The 23,350-nt window shown below is 35.8% G+C and overlaps 1 protein-coding gene and 1 long non-coding RNA gene across 2 annotated transcripts in view; both read left to right on the top strand.

Moving 5' to 3' along the window:
- Window positions 1-23,350, top strand: part of LOC132938231 (uncharacterized) — a 320,472-nt gene that overhangs the window by 68,932 nt on the left and 228,190 nt on the right. The window lies entirely within an intron of this gene.
- Window positions 1-23,350, top strand: part of LOC132938227 (homeobox protein abdominal-A homolog) — a 37,497-nt gene that overhangs the window by 8,007 nt on the left and 6,140 nt on the right. Inside the window, exon 2 of the mRNA XM_061004946.1 lies at window positions 243-275. Coding sequence (XP_060860929.1) covers window positions 243-275 — 33 coding nt within the window. The remainder of the gene's footprint in view (window positions 1-242; window positions 276-23,350) is intronic.

The following is a 23,350-nucleotide window of genomic DNA, read 5'->3' as shown; positions in this document are numbered from 1 at the left end:
AGATACCTACGGTTTTTTTTTTTATTGGGTTATAAATCGTTGCAGTTAACTGTTGTTGTTTTACCTATATTTTTAAGAAAAAAAAAATAAAAGTACCTATATCGAGCTCTCCCAACAAATGCGCCTATGATGTAATAATGTAACATGTAGGTATAATATGTGTAACTGACATCATGACAATATGTTGGTAATATTATTTTAAAACGTTTTCATTTTCGTTTTTTTTTTTTGTTTCGTTTCAGATTGGATGAGTCCGTTCGACAGAGTCGTTTGTGGTGAGTACCGAACACGTTTGTTATATGTTATTCGTCTATCTAAGTTTACTCGTAGTAGCTATTAGCTGTATTATTGTTGTTGTCGTTAAGCTTATGAGTCGATAAAACGATTTTACAATCGTCTCGCACTAAATAATAATATATTATATAATGTCGTTCCGTTTTACCGCCACTCGCGCGTTACATTTTAAGCCCCCCCCCCAAAAAAAAAACAAACTTACACCGCCGCACCGTGGTGTTCATGATGTAATTTTACATTGTTGTACCTACACGCGGTTTTCACTCGTTTGCATACTCTGTGTATTATGATGAGTGTATTATATTAATACTATATTATACTATTAGAAGATACCTACTTGAAAAGCTACCTCTCTGCGCGTAACACGTGCATATTATAGAGCCACACCATCGGAGCACACGGGCTACATTAAATATTTTATGACCACACACTCACGGGCCGGCCAGTTAATAGGTTTTTATTGGACAACAATAAACGTTATAACAGCGCGGTATATTAATATAACTTATATAAGCATACATATATCCCTCTCCCTCTCCTCTCTTTTTCTCGTTATAATATTATTTCTCTGTCGCACACCGAGTGGTATAAATTATGATTTATCGTCTTGTGCTCGCCTCGTTTGTGTATTGTACGGCCAACCGACGGGGGTTGACTCCTCTCATTACCCTTTCTTGTCCGCGTGAGATAATTTCACCCTTTTTTCCAGGTATGTTCCCGCCATTACAATATAACAACATATCATCTTAATAATTCGTCGCGTACCTGCGCGTCGTGTACACGTCATATTATAATATTATATACTTACTTACGACGTACACACCGGTGGCGGCGGCGGTATTTACCAATGGCGACGCCGGGAACGTAGGTATACACATTCAATAGTATAATACGAGCGGAGGAATAATAATATCATAAACGCGAATTAAAAGAATAAATAAATAATGCGTTCCGTGGGCGCGCGTCCGTGATGGTGCAACGCGAAGGAACGTCGAAAATCCTATTCATCCCGCGTGAAAAAACCGTACGTGTTTAATCCTCTTCGTCCGAGTTTTATGCAAATTGCCTCCGTAGCGTCCATCGCACGACGATCCATCGTCCCGATCGAAATTGGGGATATATACCATGTGCTCATTAGCATACCGTGGTGTAACTTATATAGACTTTTCCGCCGTAGGGGCATTTATCATTTTATCATTTACGTCGCGATCAGCATTATAGGTATATTGTTATTGTAAAACCGTCGCCATAACGCGTTGTCAACGCGCGTGGGACGCGTCCGAGCCGACCGATGCGTTAGTAGTTGTAGTAATATCGTCGTTAGGTATATTATTATCGTTTAGGTGCTCAGGCCGTCGAATAAAATAACAATAAATGTATTAATTTACACCGCCGCCTAGCCCATTATCGTATATTATAACATTACTATTATGATAATGGCCGCGTGCGATATGCGAACTGCAGTAAACGTTTTCCGTTCGGAAGTGTCGTATATATTTTACACGCTTCACGATCGCCGCCGACGCTGCGCTCTTCTATACGCCTCTAACAATAATATAATTAATTTAGTACTTATAATATTATTTTGTGTCGCCCATTATTTAGTGGCTATTTACGACGTTAATAATATATCATCGTCTTCGTGACGCGTTCGGATAGGATTTCCCCCCACCCCCATTTCTGACGGACCGGAGAGAAAACACCGCCGCCGTCGTTCGTTCGTTCTCGGAAGTTAATACGCACGTCGGTGGTTTTAATCCCGGACAATATTATAATATTATAATTTTCATTCGAAAGCTATAATACCGACGTTACTACCGCGCCCGTCGCCTATTATTAATTATACATAATATTATATTATTATGGTTTCACTTAAAACGGGACATTGACTTAAATAGCGGACGGAATATTCTAATATTTATGCTGACCCTACAGCGTATAGTATCATATCCGTAATATTATTATCTAGTAGTTTATATTATAATAATTTGAAAATACGTCTGCTGCAGGTTGCAGCGCATGTGGTATAATAGGTCCTGTAGGGTACCTTGGTATCTATTTTTTTAATATAGTCCTGTCGTTTCCTCTCTCGCGGCCGACGTATAGCCCCCGCAGACGAACAACAATGTCTTGACGACGAACGTTCGTGATTTGTTTTATTGTCCGGCAGTTGAAAACAATAGTCTTGGCGGCGGCCAGTCGTCATTCCCGTGGTAGCCGGTATAGGTACCTGTATCATGCACGAGTCGTAATTTTAGAAGACAATAATATTGTCGTCGATAATGTTTGTAAATTAATTTACTTCACGCACGCCAATATTACACGTCTCAAGGTCTACGAGGTGTATGATATTGTATATTTTATTTTTATTTTATATTCGTTCCGACGACAATTTCTGTCGGGGTAATGCGTATTAATTATATTAAACTGGTAAAATTGAATTTTTTTTCATTTATACGGTAGTCATATTGTATTTTAATTATTCCGTCGAAATTATTTTTAAACATTAACGATGTGTTACCATAGTCATAATATTGTAATTTATTTGATATAAAAAAACAATTCCAACTATCTTAGTATCTTGCTCCAGTGCTTAAAATTCACATGCGTCGTGTTACGTGTACCTATAAAAATAATAGTTGCTCGATTGTCGAAGTTTTCAATTTAAATATAATATATTTACACTAACTTCTGTACCTATAATACCTATATGTAATCCTTAAATTGTATTTTAATAGTAGTGTTCGTACTTTTCGGGTTTTTTTTTCTTATAATTAAAACCGTTTTCCGATAATATTGTTCAGTTAATATTTAATAATTAAAAAAAAAAAATACCAAACTTGAAATTAAAAACTGAATGGAAAATTAAAACGTTCTTATGGTGATGGGATTATATAGGGGGACATTTTAGACTCGTGCGAACGTGGTGGTACGTGCATAACTTATAAACGGTGGCGCTATTTCTGGCATTGCGAATTATTTTTATTACGCTATATTTGAGTCGTCTCGAAAGCCGCGGCTGTAGCTACTCAGAACTAAACCGAACAAAGGCGTCTTGCTTATAACAATAATAATAACATAAAAATATAATATAATAATTGTGTATTCGTTGAACGATTATAATTATAATAATGGATGTGTTAAAAACATTGAACAGAAACCCCGTCGACGGGGCAGACCAACCGAAAAGTCGAGTCTGACGTGATGGAGGGTGGATGGCGAGTATAGTGGGGCGGTGAGTAATCTTCGAGCACAACCCTATTACTGTGCTGTAGTGGTGTAAAGTGTAACGGTCGCTTTTAAGTAGCTCCGAGACATTTGTAATTATTATTTATTATTATGTCCTCCATATAATATTATCAAATAACGAGAGATGTTGCCTATTCTAGAGAGAGAGAGAGAGAGAGAGTGAGTGAGCAGCAACTCTAATAGACTAAATTGAACCGCCGCGGGTACCGACTTCCAAGTACCAACCATTCTCATATTCCTAAATCGGCCATAATAATCGTGTGGAGTTAAATTATATAATGTGGTGTGCTACTGCCGGTTTATCGTTTGGTTTGCCTCGTAAAAACTGTGGGAAAATCGACAGGTTATATCGGTATATGTGGTAATACGCCGATTTTCGTCGCTGCACTTTCGACCTACTCATGATTGTCACTTATCGATCGTTCTTTCACAAATAGTGCACCTTATTATCGGATATGCGTTTAAATATAGTAGACATACGCAAATATTATCGTCCGAAGACTTGTTCCGATTATTAGGAAAAAAATAGACTGTTTAACTAGATTGTCGTTGTTGAGCTATATCTACTGCTGATAAAATTATCAGTGATTACAGACGATTAGTAAATTCTCATACTATTTGAAAAATTTGTATTTCAGACGCATTGGCGGCATCGTTTGTGGAGTGCCGCAGGATGTTTAAAATTAGGACGACGATTATTCTAGCATTTTCCCAGTATTTTTAAAATAACTATTTTACCTACGTGATTTTCAATATGATGACGATACGATACGATCGATTTGATATTGCTCATATTATTTAGTGTACCTATTGGTTAGTTCGATTCAATATTTCGGGAGTAATTAGATATGATCTAAAATGAAGATAATTATATCATAATGTAACACTATATTTTCTCTCTTGAATTTTTGTCGCGTGTGTTATGCTAAGACTGTTTATAGTTATATGAATTTGTTTCAGGTTAGTATACTGGGATACATTTTTTTTGAAAATCTGTTTACAAATGCAAAATATGATTATGTACATATTATATTATATCCTTACAAGTTACAACAAGTCACAACAGTTGCAAGGTTTTCTGAATAGTACTTTTTAATTCCAACTCAATGTTGATTGTATATGACCCCACGAATTGCTATTATTTTGGCAGTTTCCTCGTCATCAATTCCGTGTTACGATGTACTGACTTCCTCGGGATTTTCACGTTTCCCACCTGATGGTGGACATCGTTATTCACACGGCCGTTTTTTTCCGAGGGTGGAGGAGTGAGGGGAGGTGGTATTAGGAGACTCGTACATAGTATTATCATAAGTATAATAACCCGTTCCGTGACATCGCGTGGTGAGACCGCACGCAAGTCTTCGGGTCGATCCGGTTTATCGTTATGATGGCGGCACACACATGTACACGTATTATTTAGTACAGACGCGGATAAAAAGATATATGCGTGCGTGTAAAAAAAAAGGGGAAAAAACGAGTATCCAGGATGAATAATAATAATAATAATAATAATAATAATGGTCGTTGTGTTTAATCGGAGGAGCGGCGGCGGCGGCGTGAGAGGGAAAAAACAACCCGTGGACAATGGTGGCATGTTTATTATACATACACATATTATTATATATGGACGGACGGGTCGCTTCTTGTTATTGTAATACGTGTTTTATTGTGTTGTATGTATTATAATATATATTTGTGTGCATTTTTTTTTTAAACATAAATATACGCGCGCACGTATATCGAAAAGAAGAAACGTCTTCGACGACGACCGAGAAAATATCAGCCGTTGTCGGTTGTCGAGAAATATATGATATTATATACCTGCAGCCGGAATGCAGCTGCATCGTATGTGTGTGGATCTGTTGAGTAGTAGGCAAATGCTTAGATTGCTGAAATGTTCAGATGGCTACAAACCCCGTTTTACATATTGTTATTTATTCAACGTAGGTACCTATTAGGGTGGTCACTAAAACTAGGTATTAGCTATAAATTAATATTATATAAACGCGTTCCATTCGTTTTTTTTTTAAAAAAAAATCATAGTTGTTACGGCCTTACGGGTTGTGCTGTTTTAATTGAGGCCAAGAGTATAATATTTCTTTGTGTGCAGATGGTCAGGTGTATTATATTATATTATATTATAGGCATCGGCTGGCTGGCTGGACGGGCGACATACGTACATTTACGTAACCATATATAATATTATAAATTATTATTAAACGCGTGCGCGTCGTCCCGTGTGCGTGTGCGTCGTTCCGTGTGCGTGTGCGTTTGTAAATCGCGATATTATTATAACGAGAAATAAACGTTTATTCGCATATCATAAACATAAAAAAAAAAATAATAATATATGTACAGGTACAATATACATTACACGTTGAGGTAGGTCGCAACTTCAACCGTACGCAATAGTATAATGTTGCATAGCAGCAGTGGTTGTGTATGTAATATTAATATTATGGTGTGTGTGTGTGTGTGTGTGTGTGTGTGTGTGTGTGTGTGTGTGTTTATTCCGGATACACGTCGTAGTGAATGCTTTCGTGTAAGATAGGATAGTAAATCCGCGTGTGAATTATTTACCGGGGTTGGGTCATTACGGCGGCGGTGCCCATGCACTTATAGGCTATAGCTATCCGTGTATAGTATTCATTAAACAAATTACAATCGCTATCTCCGTTTCGTTTACGCGTAATAAACACAATAATATGGTAATTCCGGGTACCCTATAGAAAGTATAATATTATAGTGTGTACAACTAAACGGTAGGCAAATTAATAATAATCGACCGGATATATTGTTGTGAATAATAATAATTGTTATCGACGTCGCCGGTGCGCGACAACCGAACGCGTATTGTTTTAATCTAAATTCACTTTTAAACGGCATGGCGTTTGACTTCAATTATTACGACAACATTTATGACGTGTCGTAACTCTTGATTTAATCATTACAGTCCGTCCGAGTCTCCTCCCATTACCTAATTTATTTATTTAGCCATTTAGGTACCAGTTGTCAGCGCTCGGACACCATATTATACAAATATATCAATCCGAAATTCGATTTCTGAGAGTTGAATCTGAGAAAACGTGACTACGATATTGGATATTATAATAATATAATATAATATTATATAGATATACATACGTAAGTCTTTGTTTTCGTCGTCCTTTTTCTTAAGAGGTTATAGGTCGTCTCGCCCGTATTTAATGTCTTCGTCTTCAAGTGTGTAACATAGCAAATTTCCACTCAGATGTTCTCGTTTTGCTTAGCTTCGTTAGTAAATTGACCTATTTTTAAACATTATAAGAGTTAAGACAACCAACAATGTCCGTGCTTTGTTGGACGTACATTTTTTTTATTCATTTTGAAGTGATTTTATGAGCATTTTTAAATTCACACCTATAACTATTTAGTATTATTCCGTGAAACTTTATATACATAGATTTCTGAATTATAAGGTGTTAATTTTAGAGTAGAATCGTTTTCAAATAGCCCTGGAGCCTCTATATTTGAATAATGGTTTCAGTGTTATCGTTTTAATCATAGAAAAATACGATTTGTTTAGGACAATGGTCCTGTATTGAACCTTTCAACGACGGTAGTATTTTTTACGATTTATCATCATTAACCCTTGGGTTGTTGAGTTTCCTCAGCATTTGGTTTTACGATTAATAAAATTGAACGTCGTCTTATATTATATCATTGTGCTATTATTGTAAGTATAATAATATTATTATATACTCTTTGGATAATCAGGCGCTATACCCGTATTCTCGTATTATATGTTTTACAAAATACAATATACATTATACGTCATGTATGTCTTGTGTTGGAATAAAATAATTTTATAATACTGCGCAAAAAGTAAATTATTGTACTATTATTGTGTATCGATTACCGAAACGACATTTTACATATATATGTTCTATAATACATAATATTATAATAAATATACCGCCCGGTTTTTGTATTATTATATACATCTGCACACTATGTACTTATATTATTTATTTACATGATATAACTTATAGGTCAAAATAGTTTGTCGATGCAAATGTAACCCTATTTTTTAAAACGCGTTTTGTTCGAATTTTCTATTATTATTTGTTTTTGTCTTTTTACGACTCCGATTTCTACGATATCCCTTCCAAATAAACGACCAGATCATCGCCACCGACAATCGTTGCAGAGTTGTTGTTTGAAACGCGTATTAGCATATTATTTTGTGAAGCTGATAACGAGATGTGCGCGCAAACGGAAGGTCGAAATTGATATCGACAAAATATCGATGTTTTAGGATGGATGTACGAGGCGAATATCCAAAGTCGAATAAATAAAAACTAATGTTTTTTGTCGAATTCTTTGTTAGTTTTTTCTGTCGTGTAGTACTGTACTGTTTAATACTCGTGTTCGTTATACGACATATATCTATATTTTAGTCTCAATACGTGTACTCCCTGCAATGTTTTATAAGAGTATTTTCTACGATTTTTGTAAATCAAGTGCAATTATGTCTTCAGCGTGTTTTCTTTTTATTTCCATTTGAATTTCGAGGCAATTATTTTAATATATTTATGTTTAGTCTAATTTTTTTTCCCGTTCAAACAATGAGGACGTTTGTTCGCAGTTGTTTCATGTTGGCGCCACGATAATGGCTGTTAGTGGCGTGTTGTTGTTTATGCACTCGATTCAACTTCAATTATTATAATCGATTTTTGTGCGTAGGACTGAGAAGTTTTTTGATTACTGTTTAAAAGAAATAAAAAAGAGGGAAAAACATACCAGTTTCAAAACGATATATTATGGTCTGATAAGGTCCTAAAAACTTGTTCACCTTGGCAGAGAATTAATAAAGACAATCAATTTGCAAAAATCGCGGAAATCCGATGCTTCGTTTTATATTTATCAAATGATATTTTAGGTCATTCCACACCTTTCCCCTGGCCGTTATGAATATACTATCTATATTATTATTATTATTTGAATGACCGATTTGCGATGTGTTTTTAGTTTTTAAGTGGATTCAATGAATGTTTGCGTGTATATGTTGAAATAAAACTAATCGACTAGTTCACTAGTGTATTGGCTGTGCACTACCATATGTAGTGTATCGTCGGAAATATCTAAGACTGGAAGAGAACAGTGTAATTTAAATATTGATAAACACACAATTCAATTAACACACATTCAATTATTTAACTGCAGTTATACAAGTTATAACACACGCATAATTACGTTATAACGGTATTAATGATTACTCATTAAAACGAATTATCTCAAATTGTGTGGTCCGGTTAGGTTAACATTTAACCCTTTTTACAATATCAGTTGTTAAACATATAATTATCTATTTTTGTTATTGTACACATCAATAGCGTACGGTACGTATACCGCTGTTATATTATTCTATAAACCCACCACCTAATCGCGTAATATTATAATATATAGCTCTACTACATACCTTTCTTATTATAAGGACGTGTGCATAATACACACATTATAATCAAGACGTAGGTACTGTAACAAAAATAATAGCTGGCTTTGAAGTGGGCACGTCGATCGATATGTCGAGATCAAACGCGTTATGATTTACGTTTATATCGTACGTGTTGCGTGCTAATGTTTAATCAGTAATCACGTGTTCGCTCCATTTGTATAGAGGTATATAATATAGGTACCCGAAGTATAGTACGACTATAGTATATCAATTAACAATTGTTTTTCATGGCCAATATTAGATGCATCAGTTTCAATTAAACACTCTACACTTGTTATTATATTTAGTTGTATTACAATATAATATTCTAAACGTTTATGTACGACAATTGAAGTTGATATGTCTCGTAATTATGTGTGTGTGTGTGTGTGTGTGTGTGTGTGTGTGAGTACGTTTAATAAAATAGAGAACCGATTATGTACTTGCTGGTCGTAGTGTTCACACAGTGGGATGTATTTATCATTTTGTATAATAGATGTTAGCAGTACTATAAAAGCATTTCTAACTTCTGTTTTATTGAAAGTCCGTGTACCTTTTAAGTCTACATTTTGATACGAGTAAAAGCAGAAATATATTTTTTAAATTATTTTCTTTTTTTAGTAATTACTGTTTAATTATTATGTTAATGATTATGTGTATGATATGTATTACCTATACATTTTTATGTTGCGTGTATAATCGACCAGAAATCGTTTTCGAAAACCGTTTCGACGCTCTCGTATTTCAAAATCGCCCGGTGGCTCCACATTATTAACATCTTTTAAACGCACTCACTGCAGGTTTCTGAATATATTTGTATTCGCTGATCGCGCCATGTGATTGCCATATAAAATATTAAGGTACTATTATAGTGTGTGTGAGCATGCGGTTTCATGACCGATAATTATTATAATATTCGCTATATCCTGGGCCATCCTTTTCTGTTAAACGGTGGTTAATTTTCGCGCTCGATGTTTTCTCGCCACCATTAATCGCGACTTGTCAAGCTGCCGTCTTCTCGGGTACTACACCTAGATACTTCTTCACTGGCGCGCGCGTGTAGCTTATAATTATTTTTATTATACGTGTGCCCCAAAAATCCTATTGTTTTAGCGCACGCGAATAGAAGGTGCAGTGAGTGAGTGAGTGAGTTCGCGATTAAACCGTCCGCTGCGGGTCGTGTCGAAACGAAATAATATTATGTTAAAACACCTGCAGCAGTCCTGGTCGTAAAACGCGATCGGGGTGAATGGTACGGTACGAGGGGGGGGGGGGGGGTGGACGTGTGGAAAAAATAATAATACATACCGTGAGGCGCGAGGGAGAACATTATATCGTGCAATACATATATATATATTTAATATTTAGATAGGTAGGTTTACCCGAACCGGTCCGGCATTATTCTGGGCGTGTGTTGTTCGCGAATCTGCCCTTCTCCCTCGGTTTTCTTCGTTCGCGATAACGTGCGGCCATTGAATTCGAACCGCAAGACAAGACTTTTTTTTTTGAACTCGTCAAGAAATAAACTAACAAAACTACTAATAATATAATTTCGCGCCAGGACGGTCACTCATGTACGACGATTATAATGATTATATTGTATTGTATAGTATAATATGCAGTGGCGGATCGAACTATCTAACGGAAAGTAGTACTGTTGATTTGGTCATCCATCGCCCAATGTGGATATTCGCGATCGATATATTCCAGATCATATCTCGGCTGTATTGCCTGTAGATTCATTTGAAAACGATCCGCACTTCGTATCGGATGTCATGAATTGTAAATGGATTACATAACGATAACATGGACTTATTATGTTTGAAATATTTCACTACCCATAATATTATTATATCATAGATACTAACCTACTCTAATCAGAATATAAAATTATTATATTGTGCTTGTCGCTTGATTTCATAACGTTCCGTTTCGTTAGAACTTGGAATGTCGTAGATTTTTAACACAATTTTATGAAATCTTTTTTTAAATAATTATTATATAAAATACATACACGCGTTTTGTTTTTCGAAAATTCTTCACTCCGGAATATATAGCGCAATGTCAAATTGAAACGTGTAAATACCATAAAATATATACAAACATCACTGCACAGTGCACGAGTGTTGCTTGAGTTATATAGTCATGTTTCTTTTCCTGTATTGACTATGTTAGCAGTAATTTAATGACACTATAAATTTTTTTTCATTTTTAATACATAATACAAATTTTAAAACACATTTATTATTTTTAGAGTTTTAGTCTAGCAAACCGTGCGTAAATATTGTAATTTCAAGTCTAAATAGTTCGACTACTCGTATTATAAATTTTATAGTTCATAACTGTCCCATTACGCATAACTTACTGCTTACACATTTTTTAGTGTACAATTTTAGTACTAGGTATATATTAAAAATTTAAAAACCTGTTCACGAAATACACAAAATCTAGCGGCATATGCCTGTTGTATTATTTTCTTCCAATTAAAATCATTGTACTCTACTTATGGGTTATTTATAAATAAATGCGAAAAGTGTTCATCTCAAAGAGGTATCGTTAGAAAATATGGAAACCATTTTGAACGGCACATTTCCTATGCAATTATTAACAAATATTTCACACATCGGCTATCGGGACTCGCGCGTAGTAGTTCGTCCGTTTTCTCATCAACCCACATTACGAGAATTATTCAATCGAGAAGTCGTAACTCTTATAAGTTCATAGCTTATCCCATATACGTATAATGTGCTTGGCAGCTGTACACGATTATTATCATTATTATTACACTCGCTGCGCTTGCCAGGCAGCTTTGCAAGAATTGAAAACGCACGAGCGGCAACATAATTATATTATATTATTGTATACTTATAAATTATAATAATGCATAATATAATAATAAGTAATAACGATAAATCGTGCGGTATATTTTTCTTTCCCTCCTTTTTTCGGTTTTTTATTTTTTTTTGTCGCTCACCGACGACTGGTTTACACAGTCACCTTATCTGCGAGTTCTGTGGATGATCGACTGATTTCTGTTGAACGCCTAAACATAATATCATGTTATATTATTATTGTCGCTGTGGTTTGTCCGATACCGATTTTTTCTGTGTAGGCGAGCGAGTGCGTGACCGTTACTTTCGTTGTATAGATCAATAAAACGCATTAGTATATACGACGTCTACACACGATAATATGCATTAGTGCTGCAGCGTGACGTCTTTATCCCCCTTCAACCCTTGCTCGCTCACACTTACATCACGACGGTATAATACAATAATATAATACGTCGGCCCGTACACAAATATAATATATATATATATATAAATATATCGTATATTATATATTATTATAATGCGTCCGTGAAGTCATTCTCGACCCTTTTCCGTTGTTGTGACAATTAGTCTCTAACTCACTCGACTCGCCTTTCAAACGTCATTTGTCGCGTTGAGCCCGTCGCAGCAGACGTCTATAAATCTATACAGCGCGGTCTATATAGATAGGTAGGCGCTGCATAATATACGACGTGCTCGCGGGTCGGCGGTGGTGTGTGTATAAAATCATAAATCGTCTAATGACCTCGCCTTGCCTTTTTTTTTTTACTTCTCGGGGTTTGGTTTGAAACCCGTACAAAAAAGTCCTTTCCGTAACGGTTCTTCTTCGGCATGTTCGTGTGCACGTATCTTCGGGGGATTTTTTTCTTTCGTTTTTATATTTATTACTGTTGATTTTAGTGCTGCAACCCATTATATTATCATCGTCGTGTGACACGTTCCGGGTAGTCTTTCAATGCCAGCGAGCATTATTATTATTTTTACAAATACTGGATGCTTGCTGCAAACGGCGAACCGTTTACGATTTTCAATCGGGGTACCTATGTTTGTGTGCACACAAATGCTTTTGAAAACGAGCATACGCGTTCGATATGATATACCATTATAATACCGTGTCATAATAATGCTGCACACGACTGCGTCGATACCGACGAGATTGCTTTTCTTCCTTTAACAAATATAATGCGAATATACAACACGAACGATGTCTGGGGGACATTGATTTTGAAATCTAATGTGTTTCGTTCGACGTAAGTCGTGATGCAGCTTGCCATGCCAAGACATGCCAAGACAAACATTTATTTTACAATACGACAATATTTTATTATGTTTAATATACGTAATACGTTTTTGATATTATTATAATATAACATCAGGATCTGAAAGAGGTCTCCCATTACGCCCACATTATGATAAAATCGACAAAGAACTTTCGTTTAAAAATAGACCACGAGAGAATACCAAAAAAAAAGAAGACTAATTTTATTGTTGAAATGAGTTACGATGTACATATTAAAATAGGAAGCGTGTAAGAATGGAATATGCGTTTTTAGTGTGTTGATCCAATTTGGTCTCTCTTTACTGTAACGTGCGACACGCGTGCCCATAATATTATTATGTAAATATATTTTATTTGTGTATTTTATGGGTTGAATTATAATATACATGGGTACTTTCTATATTTTGATTGGGAATTGTGCAGCAGGAGGTAGGTACGCGAAAAGTACATCAAACTATCGATTTCGATGAAATATTTACGCGAAGCGGTTGCTGTATAGGGTCTATGTACAATATAATGCCAAAAAGATCACCGACTACGGTGCGCCAATAAAATGCTTTGTCGGCAATCTCCTTGCGCCGCCCGCACCCTGCGGGAGGTGGCTTATTGGTAGTACGTATATTTAATACGTATATATATGTTATTATAATATTCGAGCGAGCGGCAAGACGAGGGAAAAATTAAAAACCTTACGAACCCTCTTATTGTGTACGAGAAAAAAAAACGAAAACTAAAAAATAATATAAACGAAGAATTATGGTTATTGCGCCATGAAGATGACTGTAGCGTTTGCCGCGCCGTTATCTCTGGCGGGGGCGCTGCTCCCTGTCTATCATCCCGTTTGTAGCCCTTTTGTAACCCTCCGCAAAGAAAATATATTACACTCGTCGCATTTATAATATATATACAACATCCCCCGTATAAATTTCCGATGTTCAAAAGATCGTTGCGTAAAAATAATGTCTCGGGGTCTTGGCGAAATGTCTTTTGAAAAATACATCTATACATTATGCGTGTACATGTATATATTATGTATATATGCGTTATGATACACTGCACCCTCTCGTGCTCGTAAATTTGTCGATAAATGTGTGTACTGAAAAGAAAACAGAAGGGGTGAAAGACTGCGCTGAAACTTTTGTTCGCCAATCGTGTAGTATTTGTATATTTACACCGTATGCACGTGAAACTGTAATTTTTCTGTATGGGTTATATTTATATTATTTTGTAGGTACGATTGCTAAGGAATTTATTTATCCCTATACCTGCAATGTCCTACATACGTATTATACAAATACGATATTATTCTTTCTCACTCTCTCTCTCGCCCGCTTCTTGTGTTCACAATGAAACTAGAATATGTGATCGAATTAAAGGGTTTTGTGTGAATAATACTGTGTTTATGTCGGTGTGGTTTTATGGCCCGCGTCCTTACCTGTTATTATATGCTATGCGGCGTGACCTGATTTTGACGGGAAAAAAAGAAGAGTTAGGTGGTTAAATTCGATACGGTGGTTTTTTTTTACATTATATTATGATTCCGATAAAGAGTTAATATTTGTTATGTAGGTCAAACGATTTATACACAGGCACACACCTGCAACAATAGGTATTTTCGGGTGGATGAAAGAGAACTCGGATACTCCGCAGACACGCTGTGCATATTATAGTTCACATTATTCGTTTATCAAGTGCAGCGTTTCAAACGTGCCCAATGTTGGACATAGGTTTTGGAAATATAATAATATAATTTTTCGTTTAAAATTAAACTATAGTGTAGTTGCTATACCACTTTCAAACAATAATTTTGATCCACGAACCGATCGAGGCCTATTTGTGTTTAGGAAATAATTTTGATAAAATTCTGTGTATACCTATGTATTACACATTTATACACGAAGACGGATTGAAATAATGATAATAGCTTGAATATAGTATAGTTTTTTTTCCCGTATTGAAATATTATGTTTCTTAGAACTAGAGGTATAGGTTCTCACTATATTTTGATATATTTAATGTTATATATGTATATGTGACGTTATTCACATATTGATATTCGGCTTCGGCAATGTCGGATCTCGTTTTCCATACAAACGGAGATAAAAAAATATCTACACGCGCGCATACGCATAAAGAACAGTAAACAGAAAAAAGTAGAGTCGTTTTCTCGAGAAACGTATATTAGACGCGTATATGTATATAAGATCACAGGTGCTCTTGAGGCGGCGTGAGTATATACGTTTATATATCTAAGGTGTCGGGGAGCAGGGAAACTGCGGAAAATACGAGCTCATTTCATTTTCCACTCGGCTTGGTTCTTGTAATACAATATAGCTGTAGTGTATGTAGGGAAACCCTAGCTCGATATTTCCCTTAGGTGTTATTCTCACCCCTTGTACCGCCACCGTATACGCATTGCTTATGTGTGCACACACATCACACACACATACACGCAAACATATATATATAGACGCACAAACGCCGACGGAGGGCAGAATTGTGTAATATACACCAAATACGCCATCTGTTCGCGACCATTGTTCCCCGCCGCTGCAGGGTCGAGAGGTGAGACTGCTGCTGCAGCATCTGATAGAATGAGAGCGAAAAAAAACTGCAGCGGTCCCAAGTACCGCTCCGAAAAGGGCCAAGAAAGGTTATGGCAATAATTCGAAAGACGAACTTCGCTTTTCCTCTTGGCGTGCGCATGGTGGAGGGATGGTCGGTTAGGGCGGCTTGTCGTGTGGGGGATGGCAGGGTGGTAGAATTGTTTACAGCGTTGCAAATTGATATTGCCGTTTCCGAGCCGTTTGCCGAATTCTTGATGAAAACGTACGTCGCCGACGAGAGGAGGGTCTTTTCATTATATATATACGAGCACCCGTTGACTGATATATGTACCATTTCGCAGTCCGATGCCAATACGTGCGTATATACTTATGTATATGCGACGGATGGGCAATTTTCAATAGCAACACTCAAAAGGATGACGTTAAATTGCGTGTACCTATATAATATAAAGGTAGACGGTACGCATATTATATTATATCGTTTTTCATCTCCATATACCGCGAGTAATAGTGTGCCCCGCGCGTATACATTCAGGGGATTGCGTTTTGAAGCTGTGAGGTGTGCTACATATACATGACACAGTACCTTCATGTTGACAGTTACTTTTGTGTGTGTGTGTAGTATAATGTGAAAACGATCGTCTGTCTACAGTACCGCGTTAAATTTGAAGGACCCATCACGAAGGGCAACGCAATCATTGAAATATGAGGTGCGAAAAAATGTAAAGAAAAAAAGAGGCCACACGATAGATATATATATACTTCTAAGAATAATAGCCAATATATATTGCCACACGGCTACCTATATTGCATTACAATATATAGGCAAAAGGTTTTTTGTATAGTATAAATCGAGTATTGATCTACCGCAACAGCTATACTGAATAAAGTTTTCCGAAAACACAATTTTTCGAGTAACATTTTATAATCTACCCCCCTACAGGTACTTACGGGTATAAACCGTTAAAATTAACTTATATAATAGTAAGCTTATTTCTAGCTATTATTGCTGTCCTCGACGAACATAGGTGCCTAGCCTACCTAATACCTAATACAATACATTATATTTTTGAACGAAGGTACAATATAACTCCTGCTATCGCGACACGCTATAATATACGCTATTAATAGTGATTATATTATGTAATTACGTCAGGCATAATATTGCTTACGAAAGGTACCTTGCGTGCCTATGTATTTTCAATAGTAATAATAATAAAAAACATTTAATTTATATTATTATACATTATATGCAGCTTTGTGTTATAAGATTTGTCGCGCGAGCTAGAAGATCTAGAATCTAGGCGAATGTCGTTTTTATTATACTGTAAAGATATATAGTGTAGATCCCATGATATATATTATGTACGTTTTAACTTACGACCTTCGAGTGTATGTATATAATAAGAAAAAACATGTAGTTTGAACGCATGGCATGCCATCTAAATTAAAGCACTCAAACGTAGTCGCATATTATATACAACGTGTACTGTGGGCAGGGTGTATATATATGGGACACATGGGTGGTACTACTTCTACATATTATGTATATTGTACGACGACTATAACACTTTGTTAGTTTGTTTGACGAGAATTCCTCGACCGCATGGGATTATTTTCGTTTACCATAGGTATTTCGATTTTTAAATAATTTACATTTTTTTTCCTGAAAGAAAACATATATTTCAAATACATTTATTTATACATACAAAAAAAATAAACTACATGCCAGATCATCAGCAATGTGAGATGATTTATATAGTCGATATTATCATCACGTATACAGGTGTAGGTAGGTAGATAATATGTTAAACCTCCGCACGATAAATTATATTTAGGCATCTTACTCCTGCGACCGAAAGCCACTATACTGCATTGTTATTTATTATACATAATTTGAACAGCATATCCAGTAGTCCCGTGGACGTGCGCAGCCCTCGAATATATACGTGTAATATATTTACTCACCTTTTTTAAACATATTTTTTGACGTGGGTCGGCCGTGGAGTTGCGTTTGTATACGGTAAAGTAAAATATTAATAATAATAATAATAATAGCGTAAGCTGCCGCGGCAAAGGCCAAAGGAGGAGATCCGCCGCTGCGTCTTCGACCGAGGGCGGTGCAAACGGACCGGAGAATGGACGGGTTCTTGGGCGGTCGTGTCTGAGCGGGAGAGCAGTGGTAATATTATAATGGCAACGACGTGGGCGAAACCGGCGTGGGGTAATTTCATCAGAAACACTGGCGGCGGCGGCGTCACCGTCACATGCACGCGCGCCCGCGCGAGGGTGCGTTTTATTGTTAAGTGCAATTAAACGACGCGTCCTCCCCCTTTTCCCCTCTTTTTTTCCGAGTTATCTCCCCTGCACCGTACAATCCTTACGCCCTAACCTTCTATATTACCTATTCGCGTTCTCCAACCCCTTTTTCGCTTACACACCCTCACGACGGTAGGTATATAATATAATTGCTTCTTTTTCTCCTACTTATTCGTTTTTCTCCATTATCCTTTTATTCTACTTCTTCTCGTGAACGGGGCCGTTGGTTTTAATTAAAAAAATAATAATAATAATAACGATAAATAAAAGTACACGAGAGAATATAATATAAGGTAAAATATATAATAATGATATCGTATTCGAGAAAACGCCGGCGGTTGCGTCTTATCGCGTTCTCTTTGCTCGGCGCATCTGCCGCCGCCAACGCGCCGCTACGACTAAATTATTATTATTATTATTTTTATCATCGCATTATTATCATTATTTTTATCATCATTATTATCATTATTGCGACCGTTAAATTTAATGGCACCGAAATATAATAATTGCGTGCGTGTACTGTACTTACGCGGACGTGACTCCACTGCAAAGTCGTTATACACTGATACGTGCATACGCGTGGTCCCAAATATATAACAATAATATAGAACGAGTGACGACTACAACGCTTGTCGCGTGTATTTATTCGTAAATCGAGTTGGTCTTCGACTGGCGATAAATCGAAAAATGTTGATCAAAAAATATCTTAAATATAATAATATGGATTTTCGCAGTTATAATTAACAATATTATTGCAGGCTACCGTGTTTTAAAGTTTTTACGAATGTTATAATATACTCATACATAGATAAAGCAATAGGTCGATATTATTGGTAATACAGTGGAACCTCGGTATCTCGAATTCCGGTATTTCGTTGTTTCAGTGTATCGAATTCGGTTTTCAGTCCCGATTCATTCCCATATTATTTTAAATTAGGTAAGTTTTAATATGTCGAATTTTTTTTTTTTTGGTCCCTCGAGACTGACACTTTGAGTGAGGTTCCACTGTATATGAAGATTCGTGTCCGGATGAGGTCGCACAGAATTACGCGCCTGACGTTCTAATGCCGTGAGTGAGTGTAGGTATCTATAAAAGGGAAACGTATAATAATAAATTCGATCTAAAAACAGAGGTGGTTGGTCGAATAGTTTGGCATGCGTTGAACTCTGCGCAGCATTGCCAGCCATCATGTTGTTAAATTATTGTTATACGGTATATCGACCATCAATTATTATTATCGTTTACTGCCAGTATACCATAATAATGTCGTGCATCGTTAATAAAACGTTACCCACAGTCAATTTATATTACAGTATCAAATAGACATTTGACGTGTTTACGTTTATTGAGACACGACGTTTCCCAACCATGAAATTTGACTTTTAATCGGCATATTAAATACCTATACGCTCCGAGTGATAGTTATTTGTAATCGTTATTTGGTTAGGTCGACAGTCGTTTAAATGTCGATATACCGTTGACGTTGGATCAAATGTGTTGTAGGTGTTAGTATCGGTAGTCGGTATTATTATCTTATAATATTATGCGCAAAATGTAATTCGATATTTTTTTATACCTAATCACATATTATAGGTACTTACAACTGCAGAAAATATTACGTTCGTCGAAATTATTCAACTCGTAGGTAATTATAATTAGAAAAACAATGCGGTTCGATTATTATGATACATTAATAATAAATAATAAAGTAATATTAATAGTAAAAATAAAAATTCTTAACTTCCACGACCTAACGTGACGTCAAAATTCCGTCACACAACGCTCGAAATCAGTTGATTGATTGTGCGCGCGAACAGTAATATTGTGAAACAATAATATCAAATGTTTTTTTATTTTTTTTTTAAAGTTTTTATTTTCTTTTATTTTTGGTACAGCCATATATTATACACTATATTATCTCTATCGTTTGTTATTCTGCGCATCCCACTTACGTATTATTATACGTGACACAATTTGGTATTTTTTGGCAACAATCGTTTTTATAGTATCTACTATGTTCGACGTGGATATATTATTATCGTTAATAGTATTACTGCGTACTCTATATACCTATATAGTACCTACCTACATGTGGGTTTATGTAAAATTATTGAAATAAAACGTTGGCTGCGGCCGTATCAAATATATATAAACATGGGCCATATACGCACGAGTTAGTCATTATAGATGTAAAAATAAAATAAACTCGTGTTACGCAGCAGTAACAATTCGCAAATAACATTCGCACGCTATAAACGCGTACTTTTTGTTCGGTTATCGTCGTCGAATGACTCTTAACTCTTACGAATAATTATTATTGTTTTTATCTTCATTGTTGCTATTATTATTTATTATTATTATCCGGTCGTTGTTATAATAGGACGTAATAAGTACCTAGGTAATAGGTACACGCATTTCGGTAACGTCTTTCTAGACTTTTCTAGACAATATACGTGCGCCAAGTCAATTTCGACGTACTGTCTTACTGTTTTCGATCGTACGCAGTTACGTGCTATCATCTCAAAACATGGCTGGCTGCACGACGGCCGTTCGAAATATACGATTGTCGCTATAATATAATCATAATATTATTATTGTGCCTACCTATGACGTAATAAAATTCGCTTCCTAAATTCCACCCGAACTATAAACCGACGTCACCGCGCGCGCAGCTCACACATTCGTCGTCGAGCAGTGAAACTCTACGTTATACTCATAGTATTTCGTACCTATGTAGATCTGGTATGAGGTATATTATATTATTATTATAATAACATCAAAAATGTAGTTTGGTTCTCTTGGATTGTTTAAATTTTATTTCGGACGACGGCGATCGTTATCATCCGTCGTTCCGAATCTTTGATCAACCCGATTCGCTGCAGTGTATATCGTTTTACGACCACATCGCCGAAGTCTTCGTCTTTATACGTATTTATAATAATATGTTGTCGTTATTCGTGTATACACACATAGAAAAAGTTCGGGAAAAAAAACTCTATTATGTAAATATAGTTCTCGGTTCGTACGGTCCGCGGCCCCGCGTCATGTGTTTACTGTGCAAAGATCGGTGGTGGGTGGGGGACAGAATAATATGATATATATATATATATAATTTTATTTACGTAATGTACGGTCTGATGCTGCCAGCATATTATTATACAGGAACGTTAAAATAATCTGACGACAGAAGTTGTCCGACGCGCAAACAAATCGACTTTTATTTTTTGTTTTAAATCAGTTGAACCGAGAAAACTATACACGAGTAAACCGGAACACGTATTGCGTGTGTTGTAATAATAATGTACTCAGTACGTACGTATATATATAATATATCATTATTATAAATCTATAAGGTCGTGTTTCCCGTTCGGTCGCGTACAGCGGATAATTAATTGGGTACATTTTTTTAAAAAAATACTAGAATATCATATAATTTTGCTTTCGTTGAAATCTGTTATTTATAATCAAACTAGTATATAAAATACCGTCATATAGAATTGTGACCGTAGGTAGGTAGTATACCTTAACGGATGTTAATACGTTAAAGGTTTGAACTTTATTGCGGACGTCCGTGATTTTGTTGTTGTTTTTTTTAATTTTTTTGCCCGAGAGACGGCATGCTGCGGGGAGACATGTGGTTTTACGTCTTGATTTGAATTAATTCAACTGTTTCATATACCTACTGTTACATTAAAGAGTTTTTAGAAAGATATTAATATGTTTAATAATAACAACGACAGCAACTGTAAATCGAAATTATTGCGCCAAAATACTGTAGAAAAACATTATTGTAAATGTTCGCAAAATATCATATCGTAAATGTAATATTAATAATAATTAATCTTGCGAAACCTGTTCTGCGATGTACTCGTTGTGCTGCAGGTGAGACAATTATTATCATATGTGTGTAGTATTTTGGATACATAAATTAATTGAATGTATGCAATATAGTGGCCCTAAAATATTTGACATTCAATAATGACGGAATAATAATATGTAAGTTCCTATGCTTACAATAATTCTTCCGAACAAAGTAATCACCTGTTTGCACAGAAACGACTATGATAAGCGTGTTCCGAAATAATATGTCCTCAAACGAAAATATGATTTTAGCACGTGCACGAGCCAAGTAGTAATATTCCCGAAAAATAAAAGATAAACTGTTCGAAAAGTTCTAAAATTGATGCAATCCATTTACGGTTTCCAAAAATAGGTCTACTCGTGATATGAAATGTACTTTTTTTTTCAATATTACTACATTGGCACTCTAAGAGCTTGCAATGTAATATGTTTTTTTACGTTATATTTCATACACAAATTATGTTTTTGCTCTTTAAATGTGACGAATCGGTCAATTCACTCACAAAATTCGTTCTGCTGAATGCAAATATGTATAGTTATTAATTATAATACAATATTATATACTATAGGTCTGTACTATGTTGTACGTTTTTAAGACTATACTCGGCGACACGCCGACAACTGCACAACATATGCGAGTGTGGGGTTCTCTTAAGCGCACAATATTTGATAATATATTATTATACTTATATGAATCAATAAAAATCTTTAACACGTAGCCACATAGCCACGGGTTTAGTTAAGGTTCATGATATAGGTAGGTAGCTCTATAATAGGTTATAGGTTATATTAATATATTTTCCCATTTACCCGTATCGCCGCCACAACACGGACTAGTGCATGTCATGCTGCGGCCACGCGAGTTTTTCGTTTAAACAATAACCCGTGTGCGTCGTCGTCGATAAATAATAAACGTTTTTAATATATTCTCAAAACGTGCTCGGGCGTCGAAAATTTAACTGCGATAAAATAACATTATACGACGACGACGAAACGTATAATACCTACCTATAATTTAATCGCGTTTATGATTCGGAGCGTATTGTACCTATATAATATTATATCTATATATTTTTTTTAATACACGGGTCTGCGGTAATATTACAACTCGTGCGAGTCGAAATAATAATGGTAAAATACATCTTAAATAGAACTAGGATTCGTTTAATTGGGTGACCGGGCTGGAAATTATTGCAAAAAGACATAATATTATTATTGTAATGCCCATACCTACGACGATTGCGGGGCGGTGTAGTATAAAATAAATGCAGGTAGACACAACGAAAACGCAAACGAGTCGCGCGTTTAAACGGCGATAAAATCGGATCGAAATAAAATTATACGCACAACGATCGGTGGTAGTGTGCTTAACACGCGTAATGATACACAAAATTGTATTTTATAATATTGTAGGTAGGTATTCTATAGGTAGGTATGCCATATTATTTATATTTTTAGACCATTGGTGTGCAC

The sequence above is a fragment of the Metopolophium dirhodum genome, chromosome 2 (assembly GCF_019925205.1).
Source record: "Metopolophium dirhodum isolate CAU chromosome 2, ASM1992520v1, whole genome shotgun sequence".
Classification (NCBI taxonomy): domain Eukaryota; kingdom Metazoa; phylum Arthropoda; class Insecta; order Hemiptera; family Aphididae; genus Metopolophium; species Metopolophium dirhodum.
This window is presented reverse-complemented; position numbering and strand designations above follow the sequence as displayed.